This window comes from Papaver somniferum, chromosome 7, assembly GCF_003573695.1.
Source record: "Papaver somniferum cultivar HN1 chromosome 7, ASM357369v1, whole genome shotgun sequence".
NCBI classification, from domain to species: domain Eukaryota; kingdom Viridiplantae; phylum Streptophyta; class Magnoliopsida; order Ranunculales; family Papaveraceae; genus Papaver; species Papaver somniferum.
The window spans coordinates 12,312,820-12,333,280 of record NC_039364.1 but is presented as its reverse complement, the minus strand read 5'-3'; the positions used below and the strand labels follow the sequence as shown (position 1 = coordinate 12,333,280).

The 20,461-nt window shown below is 34.8% G+C and overlaps 2 protein-coding genes across 2 annotated transcripts; one reads left to right on the top strand and one right to left on the bottom strand.

The window, feature by feature from the left end:
* Nucleotides 1–1,844: 1,844 nt before the first annotated feature.
* Nucleotides 1,845–5,363, top strand: LOC113295654 (mitochondrial carrier protein CoAc1-like). Its single transcript, XM_026543983.1, has 7 exons — nucleotides 1,845–2,334; nucleotides 2,428–2,513; nucleotides 2,622–2,829; nucleotides 3,019–3,151; nucleotides 3,441–3,625; nucleotides 3,860–3,979; nucleotides 4,199–5,363. The coding sequence occupies exons 1-7, from the start codon at nucleotides 2,176–2,178 to the stop codon at nucleotides 4,298–4,300; spliced, it is 993 nt and encodes a 330-aa protein (XP_026399768.1). The 5' UTR covers nucleotides 1,845–2,175; the 3' UTR covers nucleotides 4,301–5,363.
* On the bottom strand, nucleotides 4,974–5,557 carry LOC113294127 (EPIDERMAL PATTERNING FACTOR-like protein 3). The gene is made up of 3 exons (XM_026542546.1): nucleotides 5,410–5,557; nucleotides 5,256–5,308; nucleotides 4,974–5,189 (listed from the first exon to the last, which is right to left on the bottom strand). The coding sequence occupies exons 1-3, from the start codon at nucleotides 5,555–5,557 to the stop codon at nucleotides 4,974–4,976; spliced, it is 417 nt and encodes a 138-aa protein (XP_026398331.1).
* Between the last annotated feature and the right edge of the window lie 14,904 nt (nucleotides 5,558–20,461).

Genomic DNA, 20,461 nt, shown 5'->3' with positions numbered 1-20,461 from the left:
TACATTCGGAACTTTACAAAAAAACCTATCCTCCGAATATCACAAGTTCAAAACAAACCACGCCATGGCTCCAGGTGGTTCCAAGGGCCAATATTGAAGGTTAGACAGCCCATATTCGGAAGTTTTGGTAACTAATTTAACTTCCGATTATTTCAAAGACAAAATTTGAAAAGTATAAGTTTTTCCAAATTCTGATTTTTGGGCCATCGTACATTCGGAACTTTACAAAAAATTATCCTCCGAATATACAAGTCAAAAAAACTGTTTCCTGGAACCAAACAACACCATAATCGGAAAGAAAGTTGACTCATAACATAACCGAATATTACAATCGGTAGGTTGGTTAACAAAATAATCTACCGATTTAGTATAATCGGCTAGTTTTTTTATTAATAATACTCCGATTACATCCATTACATAAATTTCAAACGGCCTTAACCTTACAATTTCGTCAAAAGCACCTAAATCCATACTCCTAATTGACCATAAAAATATTAAAACAGATCATAACTTCCAGTGACCATAGAAATTGTCCCTCTTGATTTTGTAGCATCCTTCATGTTCAAATCGTTTCCCGTAGAGGTCCACATACCGGCGATCCGCAAGATTTCTCTGAAATTTCGAATGAGTAACAAGTTAGTACTAACTTTTGTTAATGTGAGTTGGAGTTACAGAGATACTTACTCGTTTTTCATACGTCCACCAAGGAAAAGCGTTCCTCATCTTCAAGTTTGTCAATCTCCTTATCGAGCGCATTCTTTCTCATCTTAATGTCATTGGATGATCTTCGAATTCGATTACCATCTAAGGCCTCAAATACCATTAAGATACGGTTCCATATCTGCTCTTCGGATTCCGATTTGTGGAGCTTGTGAACACAATCATGAGCAGTTACCACAACCCACGCTCTATAAATAGTACAATCTTCTTCTTCGGCAAAAGCAATATCCATGTTTTTTGTTATGAAAATTAAAACTGAAGAGAGGAAAGAGTTTGGTGCAATTGGGGTGATAGATATGAGTTTCTTCATATAGGTTTAGGGTCCAACGGCTCTTTTTGTTTTTCCCAAAAACTCCAACGGCTAATTTGACGAAAGTTGAATGTGGAGAAACCAATAATCGGTAGGTATTGGATTTAGCATATCTACCGATTATGGTAGCTTTCAAAATTTGAATTTGCGGCAACTTATAATCGGTAGGTTTTAATATATTTAACTCCCGATTAACGCTGAATCCAAAACACGAACCAAGAAATATTGCACCTCGTATAATCGGACGTCTGGCAAATATTTTGTCCTCCGATTGCATTCGGAGGGTAACAATGTTATCATATCCTCCGAATATATAAGGGTAATTTCGCCATTACGAATTACGCGAGATAAAGGCTGGCTACATTTTCCCTTTGGGTGACCTTTTTTATTTTATTGTTGGCACCTAAATCCTTTTGAGTGGCCCCTAAAAACTAGATGAAATTTTGCACCCCATGACAAAATTATTGGCTCCCCGCCCCTGATTGCAGCTCTGACTTCGCCACCTTCATTATAGCCGAAACTTTTCCGCCCAAATACACGTGTCATGCAGTCTTTGGTTAACATTGTTTCTCTGTGGGACCTATAATGCGGTGCTTACACCTGATCTCTGGGACCCACAGAGAAGAAATATCTTATTTTGAACGGTGTAGTTTTTCGTGATAAAGATGATCAAGTAAAATCACAGCCGTTGATTTCTTTGGTCACATGTATCAAAGAACAGAAACTCATGATGAGAGAAAATCTGAAAATATCTGGGCGGCAAAGAGACGTGTGTTCCAAAAATTACATTAAAAAAAACCCTAATTTAGTAACTCCTCTGTTTTTCTTGAGAAAATCCCAATCAATCTCAATCTCTAATTCACATTCATTGATTCTCATATCAATTTTCGACATGGGTTTTTGATTAATTACATTAACTTTACTTTGAATTTCAGAAATCACATTTCTGTAACTAATTTTTTTTTATTTTGAATGAAATTTAGGATTTCATGAAATATTTGGTTCTTGGTTTTCAGCAGGAATCTTTTAGGTTTTGTTTACCTAGAGATAGATGGGATAAAGAATTTGTGATATTACAAGCTGGATAGATTTGAAAAATTTTGTCAATTTTTGAGTTTTTCTAGATTAGAGTTTTGATTTTGAAGATGGGTTCTTCATCTACATTGAAGAGCAATGTAGAAGCAGAGATTTCATTGATTGATTCCTTACCTGTTTATGTTAAAGAATTGATTGCTGGTGGTGCTGCTGGAGCTTTTGCTAAAACCACTATTGCCCCATTGGAGCGAATTAAGATTCTCTTGCAGGTAATTTCAGATTTTTGTGTAATTGCTGCTTGTAATTTGATACAAATTTGATATTTTTGTTTAATTTTTGGGGAATTTCTGGGGATTTTTTAGACTAGAACAGAAGGGTTTCATTCAATTGGTGTGTATCAATCTATGAAGAAGTTATTGAAGCATGAGGGTGTCTTTGGATTCTATAAGTAAGTTACAATGCGATACATTGCTTTATGAATTCAATTGCTAGATTGGTTTTCGCCGATAAGTGAAGTTTTTTATACGAAGGGTTCTTTGTTTGTGGTCTTAATCAGAGGAAATGGTGCTAGTGTTATTCGGATTGTACCATATGCAGCATTACATTTCATGACATACGAGCAATATCGATGTTGGATCTTGAATAACTGTCCTGCAATGGGTACAGGTCCTGTTGTTGATCTTTTAGCCGGTTCTGCAGCTGGTGGAACTGCCGTTTTGTTTACTTATCCGTTGGATTTAGCTCGTACCAAGCTTGCATATCAGGTAAATGAAACAAAAATTACTGTTTCCGCAGCATATAATGTTTCCTTTTGGATAGCAAAATGTAATTTACCGAATACTAGTCCACATTACAAGAACGGAACTTAAGTGCCGTATTTGATAATTGATGTTATGGATCTTTGAAGATAGATGCTGAATGTTTACCATTTTTTTTTCGTCGTACTTTTGTAGGTTACAAGTCCTAAAGAGAGTATAAGGCATGGTTTGCGTACTATACATTCTCAGCCGGACTATTGTGGGTTAAAAGATGTCTTTAAGAGTGTATACAGGGAAGGTGGAATACGTGCGCTGTATCGAGGTGTAGGTATGTGTATATCCATTTTCTGATACTGAGTTTAGTTTCGTCTGTTTATTTTGCAACTTTCCTGCTAAACATGGACAGAAATTAGGTGGAAGTAGCAATATCGATTTTTTGAGCATGTATCTTACATGTGTTTGTCGCAATTATTACTCTTCAATGGATGAGGCACTAGGATTTCAATACCTCCTCGTTGCTTTAACATGTGACGCGTCGGGTGTTAATGATGTGAAATCTTGCTAAATAGAATTGTTTGTAAAATGGCAAGTGAATAACGACATTTCTTCATTAACAGGTCCTACACTTGTTGGAATCCTCCCTTATGCTGGTTTGAAGTTTTACATATATGAGGAACTCAAGAGACGGGTTCCTGAAGAGCACCAGAATTCGGTTATGTTGCGTCTATCTTGTGGGGCGTTAGCTGGGTTGTTTGGACAGACATTTACATATCCACTAGATGTTGTTAGGAGACAGATGCAGGTATTTCCTGGTTTTTTTTGTGTCCACGTATTCTACCTTAAGTATTCATTTTCCTGCATCATTTTTTTGAAACAAAATTTATATTGTAACCGACATTTAACTGTAATTCTTGATGAACCTACCGAAGATTGACTCACACGTAAGCTTTAGGATATGTTTATGCTGTTATGTTGTTAAATGTTTGAGATAGCTAGGTAGAATATGAATGCTAAGTTCTTGCCTGGATTATTTAAGGTTCAAAGTCTGCAGCAAGGTGGTCCTGGATACAGGAATATGATCGAAGGATTTACTACCATTATCCGTAATCAAGGGTGGGGACAACTCTTTGCTGGCTTAAGCATTAACTATATGAAGGTAATGATTCGCTTTGCTGCATATCCTTAGGTAGTTCATAAATGTGTCGTCTACGGAAAAAGAATAATGAATTGGATGATGTAGATATATGTATTAGGATATTGCAGTTAGCGCTGATTGCAACATTATATTTTCTAATTTCTTGCTTATGTGTGCTTGCTTCGCTAACTTAGTAACTCACAACTTAGACTTGCTTTCTTTCTTCTTTTTTCTGTGCAGATTGTTCCTTCAGTAGCTATTGGATTCACAGCGTACGACATGATGAAGTCCTGGCTACGAGTTCCACCCCGACAAAAATCTCGCTCAGTACCCACTGCATAATTCCACAGTATACAACTTTTTCAACTCAATTCAATAGTTCCCTTCCAATACAACAACACAATTTTGACCTAGGAGTGAACTAAAAGACCCAACTCTTTCTTTCTGCTAGTTTTTCCAGCAATTAGAAATCCCTGATTGTAGCATCATATGAATCACCCTGTTAGTCTAGATTCTTTTCTTCTTCCAGAATGATGTAATGTATGTTGTAGATCAAGTTAATCCCACAAAATGAAAGTTCAATTTTAGAAGCAAATCAAGCAATGTCATCTCAATTATCTCATATGGACAGCCAGGTTGAACACCATTCACTTCAAATTCTGAGTTGCTGAGTTAGTGTCCACATCTAGTACAGTTGAATGCTTAATGGGTAGTTGCAAATTCACTGCACTGTGAAAAAATGAAGTAGAAGCACAATAGAATATGGTACAAATTTGAGTCCATCCAAAAGTTGCAGATTCTGATAATCCTCATTGTCATAAACATATACTTAGAACAGAGTAATGTAGGAAAGCTGGAGAAAAGCAAAAGAACTCTACAAAATTGATGAAATTACAAATGAAAGTAGCCAGAATCGCATTGAAGTACCCTTAAAATGAATATGAAGATATGGTAGAGAGAAAATTACAGTAATTGTTAAAACTAGTCTGTTTCTGTCTTTTGATTTTGAGTTTTCTCAAGGATTAAAGAAAGTAGTTCCACATTTGCATTTCCATCCTTCTGGTTCATAATTTGCATACTGAATGCCAACTCTATCAGTTGTTGTTGGAACTTGTATTGCTTCACATGGTACACATCCTCCACATTTATGCTCACAGCTTGGTGGTCTAGATCCAAGTGTACTCAACATTTTATATTCTCCTTCACTCCCACCCATACCCTGAAGAAATTCCTGAAATCACCATTAATCAATTGAATGAAATGAATCAAACCCATTTCAGAAAAGATTGAGAAGTACCTGTTGCGAGCTGCTTAAAGGTGCTGGTGAAATAGATTCAAAGTTTTGTCCTGCTGCATTTCGTCAAGCATATGACAAATTAGCATCACAAAAAGTGAAAAGTTGCAGCAAAAAGGTTAGAGAAAAAGGAATCAATCAACTTAAAAAGACTGACCTTGTTGTTGATGATGAGCTTGATGATTAGTTGTAAAAGTTCTACTAGTTGCAGACACCAAACCCACCAGATGCAGTGAAATAACTATAGAAACAGCAACAAAGCAGATTCTTCTTCTTCTTCTGTTTTGTTCCTCAGTAGTCCACATTGTGATGATAAATTGATAATGAGAGAGATATTGAAAGAGGAGAATACGAATGATTGTTGTTTGATGAGAAATGCTGTTTAGAAAAGCTGAAGTGTTGTTCTATTTATAAAGCTGTTATTCTAAAAAGAATACTAGACCTGCAATTTTATCTGATCTTTTTCTGTTATATGTGCAGTACCAGCAGCATAGTCTAATCTAATCTATAGACACACACACACACACACAGAGTCACAGATAGATCTTTACTTTTGGAACAAGTGATTCTCTTCTCTTTATTTTACTTCAAGAAAAGGAAAGAAGAGAAGAAAATGATATCTGTTTTCATAAATCACTTGAAAACCTTATGATTAATCCATTCTATTTCTGCATTTCTTCTGTTTTTCCTATGTGCACAAGCCACCTCTAACCCATTATCACTTCCTCTCACTCTATACTGTTGAAATTCAGACATATAACTCTACTTGTACTACTCTAACCACAGTTAGGTGGTGACAGACACTGCAAGAGTGAAAAAAACAAATGCCTTTTTATGGGTACTGAGAAAATCTAACAAAACCCCAAGCAAAATCATCTAAGGCTTGTTTAGCTAACAGACTATCTAATGAGAATTTTATACCTATATCTGGAAATCACCTCAGATATTGCAGAAAACCATTTTGAAAAATACTATTGTTATTTATATATAAAAAAAAATTATTTATTTTTATTTTGTGATTTTGATTCGATAATGGAGAATATAAGTACAAAGGGGTTGATTAAGTAAGTGGTTAATTGCAATGTTGCTTTAATAATTTGGTTAACTGGGTACAAGTTTTTTGGGTCAGGTAAAAAAGAAAAAATTGGGGTTCAGGGGAAGAAGTCTCTTCAATCAAAACTATTCATCTTTGTCAGATAAGCCTCTCAATTTTTTTGAAAATCACATAAAATTAATTATTAATTCAAAAAACATCGACTGAATTTTTAATATAACCAACAAAAAAAAATGTACGTATTAGAGAAATTTTGTGAGTCATATGGCAAAGCAAATCTGGCAAATGCGTGGCTCTGCCACCTGCATTCATCATGGTCCAATGGGTTATACAATTTTTTCTTGGTAGTGTCACAACTCACAAGGAGTCACCAGATCTATCAGATTACATCTTTTTTACATAACCAATGTTGCTATGCTATGGCTTCCTTCTCCAGGCTCTCCTGATCCCTATAAGACTGTAGAGTGAAAGAGAAGCCTTAGCTATAAAAAGAGAAAGAATGTGACAGTAACCAAAGAGCAAATCAGAGTATTTGTGTAATGTCCAACTCTCATTGTTAGCATTAATGGTCTGCAAACTGGGGTAATGTTAGGTCTCTATCTGGATACATCTCTCTCTTTCTAGCTCCATTTTGGGGATGATGATGATGAGGTGGAGTAATTTTTCTGAGAAGATTCTCAGAACACTGTGAAACTTTTTGGTTAGAAGCAAAAACTACCGTAAGTAAGATTTTTTAGCAACTAAAATGATAAAAACAAAATCTGTCTTTTTAGATTATTATATCATGATGTTGGAAATCGTTAAAACAAGGCTACTACTGTTTGAGATTGCATTGATTGAGTGATTTGATCATTCATCACTGTTGTTTTTTGCAGTGTTTTTCTTCTGTTTCTACTCTCGCTATTCTCTAGACTGCGCAAGATACGAGGTAACTAAAAGGTGAAAATATAGAGAAAGACAGAATGGCATGGCAGGAAGAGAGAAAAAGAGGTTATCATGCAAAGAAGAGTGTAGGTTGATCCAAGAGGGGAGTTCTTTTGTTTTGTTGTTCAGCTTAGGTACAAGAAAGACATTATTTTAAGTGGGTTTCATACTTCAGCCCAATAATGGTACTACTACTTGGTGAATCGGAAGTGACTGTCTGAGTAGGTGTCACTTTTTTTTTTTATGGCTCTCTGCTGTGCCCCGGTGCTTGTTTTGCTTGATGATGGTCTCCCAGATATGATGCACTTATTATACACTTGGGGCATACGGTAATCAACAGAAAAAAAAAATTTATTTATTGAGCCAGGTGGATGAGAAAACGTAAGTTTGTACTATGAGAAGGCGGGGTGGTCAAACGCGTGGGTGATTAAAAATCATGCGCGGGCGATTAGGATCCGTAGGCGGGACTCCAACGGTTAAAAAACCTAACGGCTCTATTCTCGACGGCCACATCTTTGAAATCTATAAAATTCTGATTTTCAAACTCTTTTTCACTCACACACTCTATTCTCTTCTTCCTCATTCTTCTAAAACAAAATCTTGATACAGAATGAACAATTTGGTAAGGAAAGTCGCAAACAGTTGTAGACAAAAAAGATATCGAAAACATGAGATTATACGGAGGCCTGCCACAAATATAGATTATACTCATAATTGTGAAGCAGAGTTTGCTTCACCGAATGTCGTTGTTGCTCCATCGTTGAAGATCATGTATCGGGGCATCAGGAGCGGTCTGATAGTTATTATAAAATAAGAGGTAGATTTAAAGACTTAAATGTTGTCTATAATAATATACACCCTGCAGTCCGAGAAAAAGTTGACAAACATCCTGGCGGGCGTTTTATTTTGTGAAGCCTAGAAAACACAACAACAAAATTAGGAGAGTATTGGTAGAAAGGTGGTGGCCAACGATGCACACGATCCATTTCATGGATTTTGGAATTTGTAAGTCTTTTTAACTAAAATAAAAATTTATTTTTTAAGGAATTATTAAATAATCCAAAATAATTAATTATAGTTATATTATTCTCGTAAATAAGAATTACGCCCCTTGATTTGTAGTATTTCATTTTCGGGATTCCAAGCGGAGTGGGAGCATGTACCATTCAACCAAAACGAATGAGTGCCGAATAATAAAATGCACTAGCTTCTTCCCTCGTTTTTAGAATCAGAAGTATGCGTAGATCATAAACATTTGAAAGAAGGTGGAATACATTACAGTTCAGCGTTGAAGAAATTCCTCCGACATAAGGCAAACTCAACAAATGTAGATGAATATATCCTGAGCTCGAAAGAGTGTTTATTTTATGGTTATTTGGTCAAAAGTTCTTTCCAAACTCAACTATTGTTTGTCATATTGGTTGGCTTGAATCGTTAGCAGATCTTGAAAAAGAACCACATTATGGTCGGGGGTTTGCAATTTTAGGAAAAATGTATTGTGGGATGGATCAAGCGTGTATAGTTTTACCTAACTTCACTTGTTTCTGGGGAATCATATAGGTAAATATCTAAATTATTATTTTTAAATTTAAAGTATTTTTATGAACAAATGTAGATTAAGTCAAAATACTAAATTATGGAGTGATTTGTAGCACTGGTGGTACACCTAATTCGGTATTGGTAAACCAATTCTTAAAGAAAATACTCATAAACTTCCAATACTGGACATATACCACACAAGTAACTGGACGAAGGACATTGACGGCGACGGGTTAGTTTTTAGTTTTGTACAGGGGTATCAACAGATGACTTGGGCCCACAACAATATTATTGTTCACCCTTATGATAATTTTCCTGAGTTTGAAAATCAAAATGTACGAGTTGTTCTTGATTCTTCTCTCCGAAGAGTTGTTCTTTACACTCAAGAAATGGAAAGAGGGGTTTGGTACCTGGGAGAAAGACTGTTGTTCCAATTATATGGGATTTTTCAATTGCGATTAACCCGCCACGACATATGCAAACTTCCGCATCAGATTTTGATCGGTTGTGACAGGCACCGTGGGTGAGGTGTGAATTAAACACACGGGTGGATATTAATGAAGCGCTAATATGTGAACCGTACCAGTCGATTGCAAAGCCTGTAATTGGTACACACAACATGCACACCTATGGGTTTGATTTCCCAGGGTTATCACGCCTGGGTCTTGATACAAACATTCTTCCTTGCCATCCGCCTCTGGCAGATCCATGCATTACGACTTACCCCACCACATGTGCAAATTCTTTATCATCTTCGTCAAATTTTCCTGAAATCCGTCGGGAGATGCCAAGTATTATTCCACAAGGTGAGCTAACCACGGTCCCCATTGTTTCCCAAGATATGGAACGTGATTATCCTTACTAAAATATGGATTCAATACTGATGAGTTGAATAGACAACTTAACGATATGAATTGTCCAGATGAGTAAATGAGGTCGATACACTTGAATGTGTGTCAAAAATGGCAGACGGACATAATGATTGGATTGAGTCCAACTGTAATGCTGATGGGCATTCACAGTCTTCCGATTCTATCAGGAGAAACATATCATGGCACGAGAATGATACAATGGTGGCAGAAACACAAGTATCGCACAACACTTCACCACAAACTGTTCCTATATCTCAACCTCAAGTATATCACCCAAATGCTAGGCGCCTTTCATCATCATTCGCTCCCTTCAAGCCATATGACCCTTACTACTCGGTTACACCACCACCACCACAATAAACCGCTTATACGTTTGGAGAACCGAGTGCTTTCCAATCGCCTATGGTGTTCAACCATCTCTTTATTCAAATTTTGCAAATTTGTTGGCAGGTGGGGAAATTCCGGGTCTTGGAGAATGAACTCCAGGCCAAGAAGATAACAATGGACGACGTTCGAGAAATTATAACTTTCAATTCTGCTACCTATGTAATTTCAATTTTATTCAACTAAATGTACAAATCTTCGTTGAAATCAAATTATGTGTGTTTAAAATAAAGAGTAGTATTAAATTTTCACTGAGATGTACTAGGTGGAAAAACGACTAAGAATGGGTTGGAACTGTTCAATGCCTTAAGGATTTTGGAAAAATACGGAAAACCATTTTTTTTTATCTTTGCCATTCCTCTTTTAGTCTTGTCACCAACTCATCATTTGTTTCACCCTGGATTCTAAAACAATTGACTTGCATGGTTAAAGCTATAAATTCATCTACTTCTTTCTTAATCGATTTAAAACGATTTTCTATGTGGCATATAGCACGACGATCCGGATTACAGGTGTCGCTGCAGAAGCCCTCGTGAATAACTACCCATAAATTCACACCCGAATAATATGCTAAAGCAAGTTGTAGTTGTAACAAAACATAGTTTCTACGAATAGCTTCATCTTCTTCTGTAGCATACGGAGCTCGCTGAACTAACAAGGGTCGAGACATCTTTCAACAAACTTGTTGAAGTGAAGAGTTTTTTTTTTAAACTCAAATAAGAGTAAAAAGACTGGAGGTGTAGAATATGTGAATTTGGAGTTGAAGTGAAGAGTATTTATAGAGCTCAAAATTATAGCCGTTGGATGATGAAAGTTTATAGACGTTGAGATATAGCGGTTAGCGTTTGATATCAAGCCGCTGGCGGATTTTCATTACCCGCTGGCGGATAAACTCAACCCACCACGTGGTTCTTATACATCTGCCAGTGGGTGGACTTCATCCATGCGCTTCTAAATCATCCACACTCAACAATCCAATTAATTTATTGGTTTGTTCACTTGTTTTTCATGTTTGTTTAGTTCATAGTGGAGGTAAAATAAATAAATCCAAGATTTGAGAGCTCTCACGCAAAAGATTGCGGTCCAGCCAAATTCATTGGCGGCGAATATCTCCCGCCCACTTGAAATTGTGTCATTCGGTAATGCTTCCCAACACACACCAACCAATACTATCAAGTTTTTGTATTTTTATATCATACTTTTGATCTCTCCTATATTATATTATTAATTCCACTTATTTTGAATTAGTCCATCCACCTTTTCGTTTCTTCATAGTGGGAAAATTTCTTCATAGTGGGAAAACGCATTAGACCATCCATCCGGGTTGGCAAAAGAAAGTTTTTGTGGAGTTCAAGAGGAAAGGGGTGATCTTGGTTATCTTTGTGCGCCGGGCTTAAGCACAAATTATACACATGTTAATCATCCAACATAAAATAAATAATAAAAAATACTTTTTCAAGAAGAACTTCGTCTTGACATCAACTTTAATGATAAAAAGAATTTTGTCTGGTCAATTAATTATTTAATTGAACTAGATTCAATGTCTGTGTTTACGGAATGAGAAGTATATCATTTCCAGGAAATATGAATTCACTAATACATTTGAGAAATATTTGGATGAAAAATATATCATCCCCCTGAAATGTAACGTATACTCACTCTAAAGTACTTGAGTTGAATCCCACTTTTGTTATGCAATAAGGCCACACTACTCATTAAATCCCTCAAGACTCAATGTCTAATTGATAGTGGTTTTTCTCCCACTAATTTAAGGAATATACGTACACTAGTTGTTGAATTAATTTCTTATAATGTGACTATGATGATTGGATCATCGAGCGAAGCAATTCTCAAATTTTGTTTCCAAGATGGAACAAAGATTAAACGTCACAAAAGATCCATATGTAACGAGAGCTAATAACCTTGTTCAATTCCAAAGAGACCCATGCAAGTGGATATCATATAGAAACTCACAATAATGAGAATGTAATTGATTGCATCTTTTATAGTCTCTAATATATTTGGAAGGAAATATATATTAGAGAAACTAATGAGTCAACCTAGTGAAATGTAAATCATTATACTATTTGGATTATCAAATCCATATTGACTCCGACGATGAAATGTTATGAATTGACTCATATATACAAGCTTCGACATCACCATAAAGAGACTTAATTTGGTTGTTACATGATGTTTCGTTTTGAAAGGAATGATATGTACATCACTGTGTTTAAGTGGACGAGACAATGGGAAAAAGATTGACGAAATGCAAAGTGACAACATATTGCTCAATAAGTGTTTTGTAAAGTACTAGATGCACAACTCCCCTTCCCATTATTCTTTTAGGCGAGAAAGCATATCACTCATTTTTACAAAGTCTTCAGCAAAACAGGATCGAGACCATCCTAAGATGCAAATGGTAAAAATTCCATATTACAAAGAAAACGAGGTGAAATTTATAAAAATATTCATGCAGAATGCGGACCATTAAAGTGACTTATGGCTCTGGTGAACGTTTTGACATTTTGGACTAGTTATAGTTCCCAAGAAATTTGTGTTTGGAAAACTACTAGCACATATTTTACATGTAAGGGATCACCAACCCTTGTAAATGCTAGCGAGTGTACATCAAAAGGAGTTGATGGTTATTGCATGTTTAATAGGATCAATGCAGAGTATCATATACTCCGTGGTCTCGCAAAGGCTATCATCGAAGGTTACAGACGGTGCCTAAGGCATCCTTATGCATACAAACCTACCTTTAACTACTTGGGGAATATGCAATATTAATGCACCTTTACTTAATTTGTTTTAGAACCCAATATGAGTCAACCTTTTATGCGTACCAGTTGGTAACTGGGTTGAAGCCTGACATTCGTGTTCTTATGCATTTTTGGTTGCACTGTATATGTGCTGTTACGACTCCACATTGTACTATGATGGGTCTTCAAAACCGTTAAGTAGTTGTGTTGGAAATGATTTCCCAACAATTATCCGTGTTTTAAAACCTTTGGCAGGAGATCTCTTACCACTAAATTTGCGGGTTGTCATTTTAATGAGAAAGTCTTCCCGTCGTTTGGGGGAGATAAGAAAAAGTATTTTCTAAGGGAACGACGGGAATTATCGTGGTGTGTTCTAAATGTGTCTCATATTGATTCTTGTACCCCACAAATGTAAATGTGAAGTGACAAAGAATAATTGATTTTCAGAATGTACACTGATGTCGCTAAAGTGAGGAGATCACACATACCAGCTGCAAACCTACCTGTAAGGTTAAAAATCCTTAATAAAGGATATGCACCGTAAACTAAGGTATTACAGTTATACTTGGTGGAAGTGTTATTGAGGCCGTGGATCCATAAAGAAAGATGGAGAGACCACTATGTTCAATCAGCGCTCACCTAGAAAGGAAATAGGTGATTTAGGCACAACCTAATTATATCATCTGAAATCATCTCATAAGATTGTCTCTAAATATGTCCATCAATCAAACGGGAGGGCGCTCCGAAGTTTTAAATGATTCTAGAGAACAATGAAATCATGACGGATTATGAGAATACACATGAGTCAATGGAAGGATCGTGCGTGCACAGTGATGATATAATCCATACATAGTTGCTCCATAAGTAAATCAAAATGAGACATAAAGAGCATATTTGTCCTACGCAATCCAGGTAGAACTTAGTTCTTTGACAAATATACGGGTATTTGGTGAGGTAGTGCTAACCAACCAAGTGTAAAGCATGTGGGACATATGTGGTTATTTGTCACAAAGTGTAGTGAGAAGAATGAAGTATTAAAGTATAAAGAATCACCTTGTGGAGCGAGGTTTCTCACAAACTCCTGGATCGCTTACTCTTTCGAACATCATAATGTTCAGTTAATTAGCTTGCTTGTTAGTTTCAAAAGAACTTGAAACATAGTATATGTGGTTATATCTTTGGATATTTAGACTCAAAGATATTTGCAAAAGTGCATGATGGCCTTTTGCTTCCCAATTCGAATGACTCTAAACCACAGAGTGTGTTTGCAGTTACACTGGAATACTCACTTATTTATTTAAACAATCAGAGGGATGTGGTTTTCCCGTCTAAGTGACTATTTGATTGGAAAGGGATAAACAAGTAAGATTTTGTGTCATGCGCATTAAATAAGTTCCTGATTCAGAATTATAGCTATCTATGTCGACAGTATGGACATTATAAGTACTCTTAATGGAATAAGAGATCTTATAAGCTATTTAAAATCTAAATTTGAGATGAAAATCCTGGAAAATCTCGATCTTATCTATGTTCTGAACTAGAACCCGACGTTCTGGTATATTATTCCACCAGTTTGCATATGTCTATTGTCAGGAAATTTAACAAGGACATGCATCCTGCTAGCACTCCCATGGTTAGTCGAGGTTCAAATGTAGGTAAATGACCAATTCATCTAAAGGAAGATGACGAAGATACGTTGGCTATATATAGCTCAACGCCAACGCAACGTCATTGGAATGGTATAATGAACGTAATCATATACTTAAAAGTAACCATTGACATGAGTTTGATTTATCCATGTAAATACATAAAAAAGAATGCTAATGAAAGTGCCATCCAAAAGTTGTTGATTATGAAGGAACAATGATCTCTTCACCAACGAAAGTAATCAGGGGGATATATGGTAGAATACTTTCTAAGTCATTACCGATATTTAGTTTCGAAAAGTCCATGACTAAAGGAACTGTCTGGAAAAACTCTGAAAGTAATCAAGGGGAGACGCCGACATCAGGGGGAAGATCCAAGAATATGATGTCGACATATTTTACTTCGAAATTGAAGCTGCGTTGTACTCTTTTTCCCTTCGATCGAGAGTAGGTTTTTCCAAAGGGTTTTGTTACTCGAAAAGGTTTTTAGCGAGAGAACACTAAAAACATCAAGTATGTTGAACGTTGAAGACATAAAGATCGTGTTGATATTACTGAAAATATCTGAATCAAAGAAATGAAACGCGACAGTCTGTTAAGCAACGTAACTTCCAGAATCAACAATAGGGTCTTATAAACATTCAAGTCACCAAAGTAAAGTGTAATAAACTCCTTTTGACTGCATTAGACTAATGGAAATTGTCTGACATCAGGGGGAGCATCTAATGGTGTGTTGAACTATTTTCCTTTACCGAGGTTACTTTTTTCCACGGGTTTTTGTTACTCGTCAAGGTTTTAATGAGGCAACATATTTGAGACGAACTATGTTCTAAGTTTGCTTAATATTATACTCTTTTTATTTATTTCATGTTTTGTCCCTTTGGGTTTTCCTGACGAAGTTTTAACGAGGCAATTAACTTAGACTCATCAGTTTTTGAAGATCGTATTGCATGTGATGAACTAGATGTAAAGTACCACATGTGAAGAGTTGTACCAAGATTTTGTCCCACTGGCTTTTTCCTTATCAAAGTTTAAATAAGGCAATTGATTTTGGCACAAGTCATCAAGGAGAGGACGACATTTAAAGAACTATATTCGAAGCACTAAATGTGAAGCACTACATATGAAGTTCTACTGGACCGCACAAGGGGGAGTGTTGTAGGGCTTGTAGCCCATGGATGTGCGTCCCAATATAGTATCTAGGATTTTCTTCCTACATGTATATATAGGATATTTTTCCATGTAATCTTATGATACTGTCCAATAAAAACTACTCTCTGCCTCTTTACTTTCCCCTATATTTCCACTGCAACAGAAAAGGTTTTTGTGGGATATTAGGGGGCAACTCAAAAACCTTAGAGTACTTAAAATCCATGACCTCACGCCTCCTTAAACGGTGGGTACAAGAATGAGCCTCTGTTAATCCTGAGGGGTGGGCCCGTCCTTATAGAAAGGAAGATATTTAGGGATGGTTTTTTGAGACGTCTATGCAAAATTACGAATGTCAATTGTGTAATAAATCCAAGATATATATAATTTTCCTACTGAAAACAAATAAAATACTATTCACTTAATATTTGGATTAACCATTTCAAGAGTATTATTTCATATAAAAGAATCAAATTTAAAAACCTGGCCCTTACTTCTTAAAAACTAGAGAAAAACCTATCAACTTGTTCTTCTTCATTTGCTCAAATCTAATCCTTTAGGGTCTAGATTTGAGCAAAGGTTTCTTGTTTTAAGTAACATTAGATATAGTTGATTTCAATTTAGGAGTTACTTTTGTTGCTTTCAATAATTTCTTCATTATTAGAGCAATTTTTATATTCACTATTTTGAAGATTTTATCTACACTTTTATAGTGTTTAATTTCTTTGTAACGATTTCGAGTTTGGTTTTCTTGATTAAAGTACATCCGCGATCTGGCATGAGCGAAGATCATGTTTTTCTTCATCAGAAAAATAGATCTAAGGTTTCGGTTACCTGCTACACATGAAGAATTTTTAGGAAAATCACTCCTTTTTCATAGGAGCGTCTCTTTTCCAAGAAGAAAATCTATCAAAATGGTCGAATTATAATTTCGAGTACCGTTTCTTCTCCAATCTCAAAAGTATAAGATTTTGGTGCTATCGTGGTAGATCGCTCTTTTTCTTCGTGATTTATTTACGTTTTGTATCTTTATTTGTATTTGTTTCGTGTTATGATGTACTTGTTTCTCTTTAAAACCATCATGTAAACGTTTCTTGTGGAATGAAATACTTATGATTTAAAAAATAAATTATTTCATATATGTAAAAGAAAATCCAAGACATCCTTTTAATTTGTACTATTAAAAATGAATAAAATACCAAAAACTTAATATATGGATTAACATTTTCCATGAAATGAATATCAATAACCTAAAAGTAAATTTTGGAGTAGCAACGTATTCATATAAACTAAACCGAACCACATTATTATTTTGGATTAAAAGGTTTTGCTTAGGTTAATTAGGGCCTATCTCAATTATTTGAGGTCTACGGATTTTGAATATCACATAAACTAAAGGGTGTTTAAACTCGGTAAAAGTACTAAATTACCCTCACTAATAAAACATAATCCTAAGTTTTATATTTGAAAATTTAAACCTATTCCAATCATTTCCCTCACAAAGTAAAATTAATACCTAACTACATTAATCGATTTAAAGTAAATTTCATTTTTCTTTTTCTAAATTTTATTTCAAAAGAAACATCACCGGTTGCAAACCATTACTGTTAACTATACTTGTGACTGTTTCAAAATTAAAAATTATAAATAAATTTGGTTTTTTCTGTTTAACCTCAATTTGTCGATGTTCACGTCCATATTGACCGATTTATATAATAAACGGTAAATTTCCATGACCACGTTGGTCGATAATTCTTAATATTCTTCGTGGTTGAAGAGCTTTAAATTCGGATCGGTCAATGTGGGCATTAAATAGACCAATCATGGTTAAAGGAATTGGCCAATTTTGCTTGATTTATGAGTATGGTATGCAAAGATTGGGATCCAAGACCAATTAGAAATTATCCAAAACCATAAAAAATCTATCTCTATGTTATAGATAATGAAAATACGAGTTAAACACACACAAAAAAGGAGGTAATTTCGATATAGGACTAAAGAGTTACAAGCAAAACAGTTGGAAAAAAGTCCAGATTTACAATCAGTTGATAATGGCACTTATGTAAACCGACACTGGCAAAAAAGTTTACAGAAAAATTCTTTAATTTTAATTTTTTACAATTGGTACACAAGAAAACTCTATCCACTGATTATGGATGTATATTTATGTAATTTTTTTTTTTATCATTTTTGAGTTTTTTTATATAATCGTCACTTATGGAGGATTGTATCAATCCATTATGATCAATCGACTATAAAAGCAAAGAACATATGCGGATTCTAGGTTGGTTTTCTTCATGGATCTAGAACATCAAGAACGATCTGCCATAAAAATGAAGAACATATGTCGGTTCTTGGTTGTTCTTCCCATAAAAATGAATAACATATACAAATTACAAATTGATATTATCCATGGATCAAAAACATCAACAAAAATTAGTCATAGTGTATGTGTCGTATTTGTCGATTGTTCTTGAACCCAAAAAGGGCGAGATAATGTTCCCAAATTTATACATTGGTACGAAATCTTAATCTCAATTTCATCTCAATGCAACCATTTCAGTTGAGCATGCGTCAAAAAATCTACTTCGTAAATTAATATTTGAATTTCGATCACTGATTAAAGTCTACATTGTGAACCTGATTTGTGTATCTAAATTTGAAAATGTCTGTATGAGATTAATTTTGTATTTATGAACTAATAGGATACCCTAATGTAACACGGAAATTTTATTGTGATCATTCTCCCATCCCTAGCATACATGGTAATAATAAATATATCATTTTCGTCGCGTGTCTTTCGTTTACATTTATTTCTTTAATTTCATCGACTTTCTACATCTGCGATTAAAAATAATTAAGTCGATGTCATGGCCCAACATTTGCGTTCATAACCAAATGTGTGCATTTCAATTTGAAAATGTCCATGTGACACAAATTCTTATGCGCTAATTAAATATCCCATTGTAACTCGAAATCCGTAACATGATCACCCTAGTCTATTGTCCCAAAAATTATATCGATATTAAACATCTACTATATTCGTTAAATTGACGTTAATGTCATTTATTTACTTTTTTGATACCCGTGGACAATATCTCGCGAACTTAAACTTGCCTGTAAACATATGGATATGTCTATTAGAGATGATTCACAACTTTCAAAAGGTATGACCTGAATCCATTCTACAATAAACCTCTTCCATCCAATAGTAGACTGCCTGAAAAGGGCATGATCGCTGATGTAGACAGTTGATACCTTCAATCTGAGTTCGATCCCTCGATCTGCAAAAGAATCGACTACAAAGGTGAAATCCTGATCCCAATGTGGAGTTAACCTGATGTTTTTGCCATAATGTAACATTTGTCGCCGAGGTCGAGCATTACATATGCTTTTCCGCGATCCCTGTTGTTTTTGCTTCAAGCAGAAATTACTATTTGGTATCGTCTTATTTCAATCTAAACAAGATTCACCTGTCTAGAAGAGGAGAAGACATAATCACACTTATTGGATTTCATTTCATTATTGTTATGTTTGTAAACTCAGTGTGGTGAGACAAAGGAATCCTTTTGAGCTCCAAGATTTACATGATGATGATTCTAATTCGATTTCGTGAATTATTTTATTTTCTTTTAAAGTTGTTTTTATGAATTATGTTGAATATTAAAGATATTGTTTATTATATTGCACAGTCTAACTTTAATTGTCATATGGATCTTCATTTCTTTTAGTTTTTAATCATATAAATTTTCTTAAATATTGTTATTACGTTAAACTGGAGATATGTCATAAATTTGTGTAAAATATATGTGATACTTGTGGTATCACATATATATATATATATATATAGAAATAGAAGATTTGGTTATCAAATAGCCTATAGTATAGTAACCTTTTTTTTTTGATATAAAAAAATAAAATTTGATGAATTAATAAAGTTTATTATAAATAGAGATGTTATACAAGTGAAACATCGTAAGTCGCACATAATAATAAAAATATTTATGCAATGAGAATATATAGCTCGTGTAAGTGTTTATACCACACAAATCTTTCCTTGAAGAAGAAGACAAAGAAAAGAAAGAAAAGGCGAAAAGGAGAAAAGAAGATGATAACTTATACATTGGACTCCATTATAAATATCAATCAAATTTAAAGATATGATTATATTTAAATTATTGTTTACAGTTGTAATCTAAAATGGTTACTGTTAAAGTACAATCTAAGAGAATCCAACGATTGCTGATCCGCTAGCTTACAATTGAGTTATAAGAATCCGTGCGGGATAACACGATCCTATCATTTATCTTTATCAATTAGTATGTAACTAATCTTGATAGTCTAAAACTTATTGAATTTGATAAAATAAGATTCATTCTTTCTGAATTCATATCTTAAAAGACAGATTACCTAAGATTATCTATCTTGCTTTTATGTTCTCAAATATCGTGCTTATTAGAATTTGGGTATTGTATAGTTCCGGTACATAATAGATTGATATTGAATATTTATTTTTGAGATCGTACAAGAGCTCTAGATAATCAGGTACACAGAACTTTGGGCTATACATATTGATTGTAGAAGATAAAGAGAGAAACTATACATAAATATTGTTCAAGGATCTTTATTGTTGATCTACTCGTGATTATATTAAATTTTGTCCATACAGGTTGTCGAACAAAAAAGTTGGTGGTGTACTTACACTACACCAAATATGGGGTTTAGCAACTCAGATTAGCAACAACTATGAACAGTTATCAAACTCGCAACCGTTAAATCCAGTTGCGATTCGCAACAGATTGGAGTTATACGCTTGTGATTCGTGTGTGTGCTGCCCATACTTCTTAGCTGACTCGGTTTATTTGACTATTCAGCC

What these genes read in the sequence shown, in the direction of transcription:
- LOC113295654 (XM_026543983.1), top strand. Translation starts at nt 2,176, where the DNA reads ATGGGTTCTTCATCTACATTGAAGAGCAATGTAGAAGCAGAGATTTCA. An exon ending in GAATTAAGATTCTCTTGCAG is followed by an intron (nt 2,335 to 2,427) that starts GTAATTTCAGAT and finishes GGGATTTTTTAG; the next exon opens with ACTAGAACAGAAGGGTTTCA. An exon ending in GTACCAAGCTTGCATATCAG is followed by an intron (nt 2,830 to 3,018) that starts GTAAATGAAACA and finishes GTACTTTTGTAG; the next exon opens with GTTACAAGTCCTAAAGAGAG.
- LOC113294127 (XM_026542546.1), bottom strand. Translation starts at nt 5,557, where the DNA reads ATGTGGACTACTGAGGAACAAAACAGAAGAAGAAGAAGAATCTGCTTT. An exon ending in AGCTCATCATCAACAACAAG is followed by an intron (nt 5,309 to 5,409) that starts GTCAGTCTTTTT and finishes GACGAAATGCAG; the next exon opens with CAGGACAAAACTTTGAATCT. An exon ending in CTTTAAGCAGCTCGCAACAG is followed by an intron (nt 5,190 to 5,255) that starts GTACTTCTCAAT and finishes TGGTGATTTCAG; the next exon opens with GAATTTCTTCAGGGTATGGG.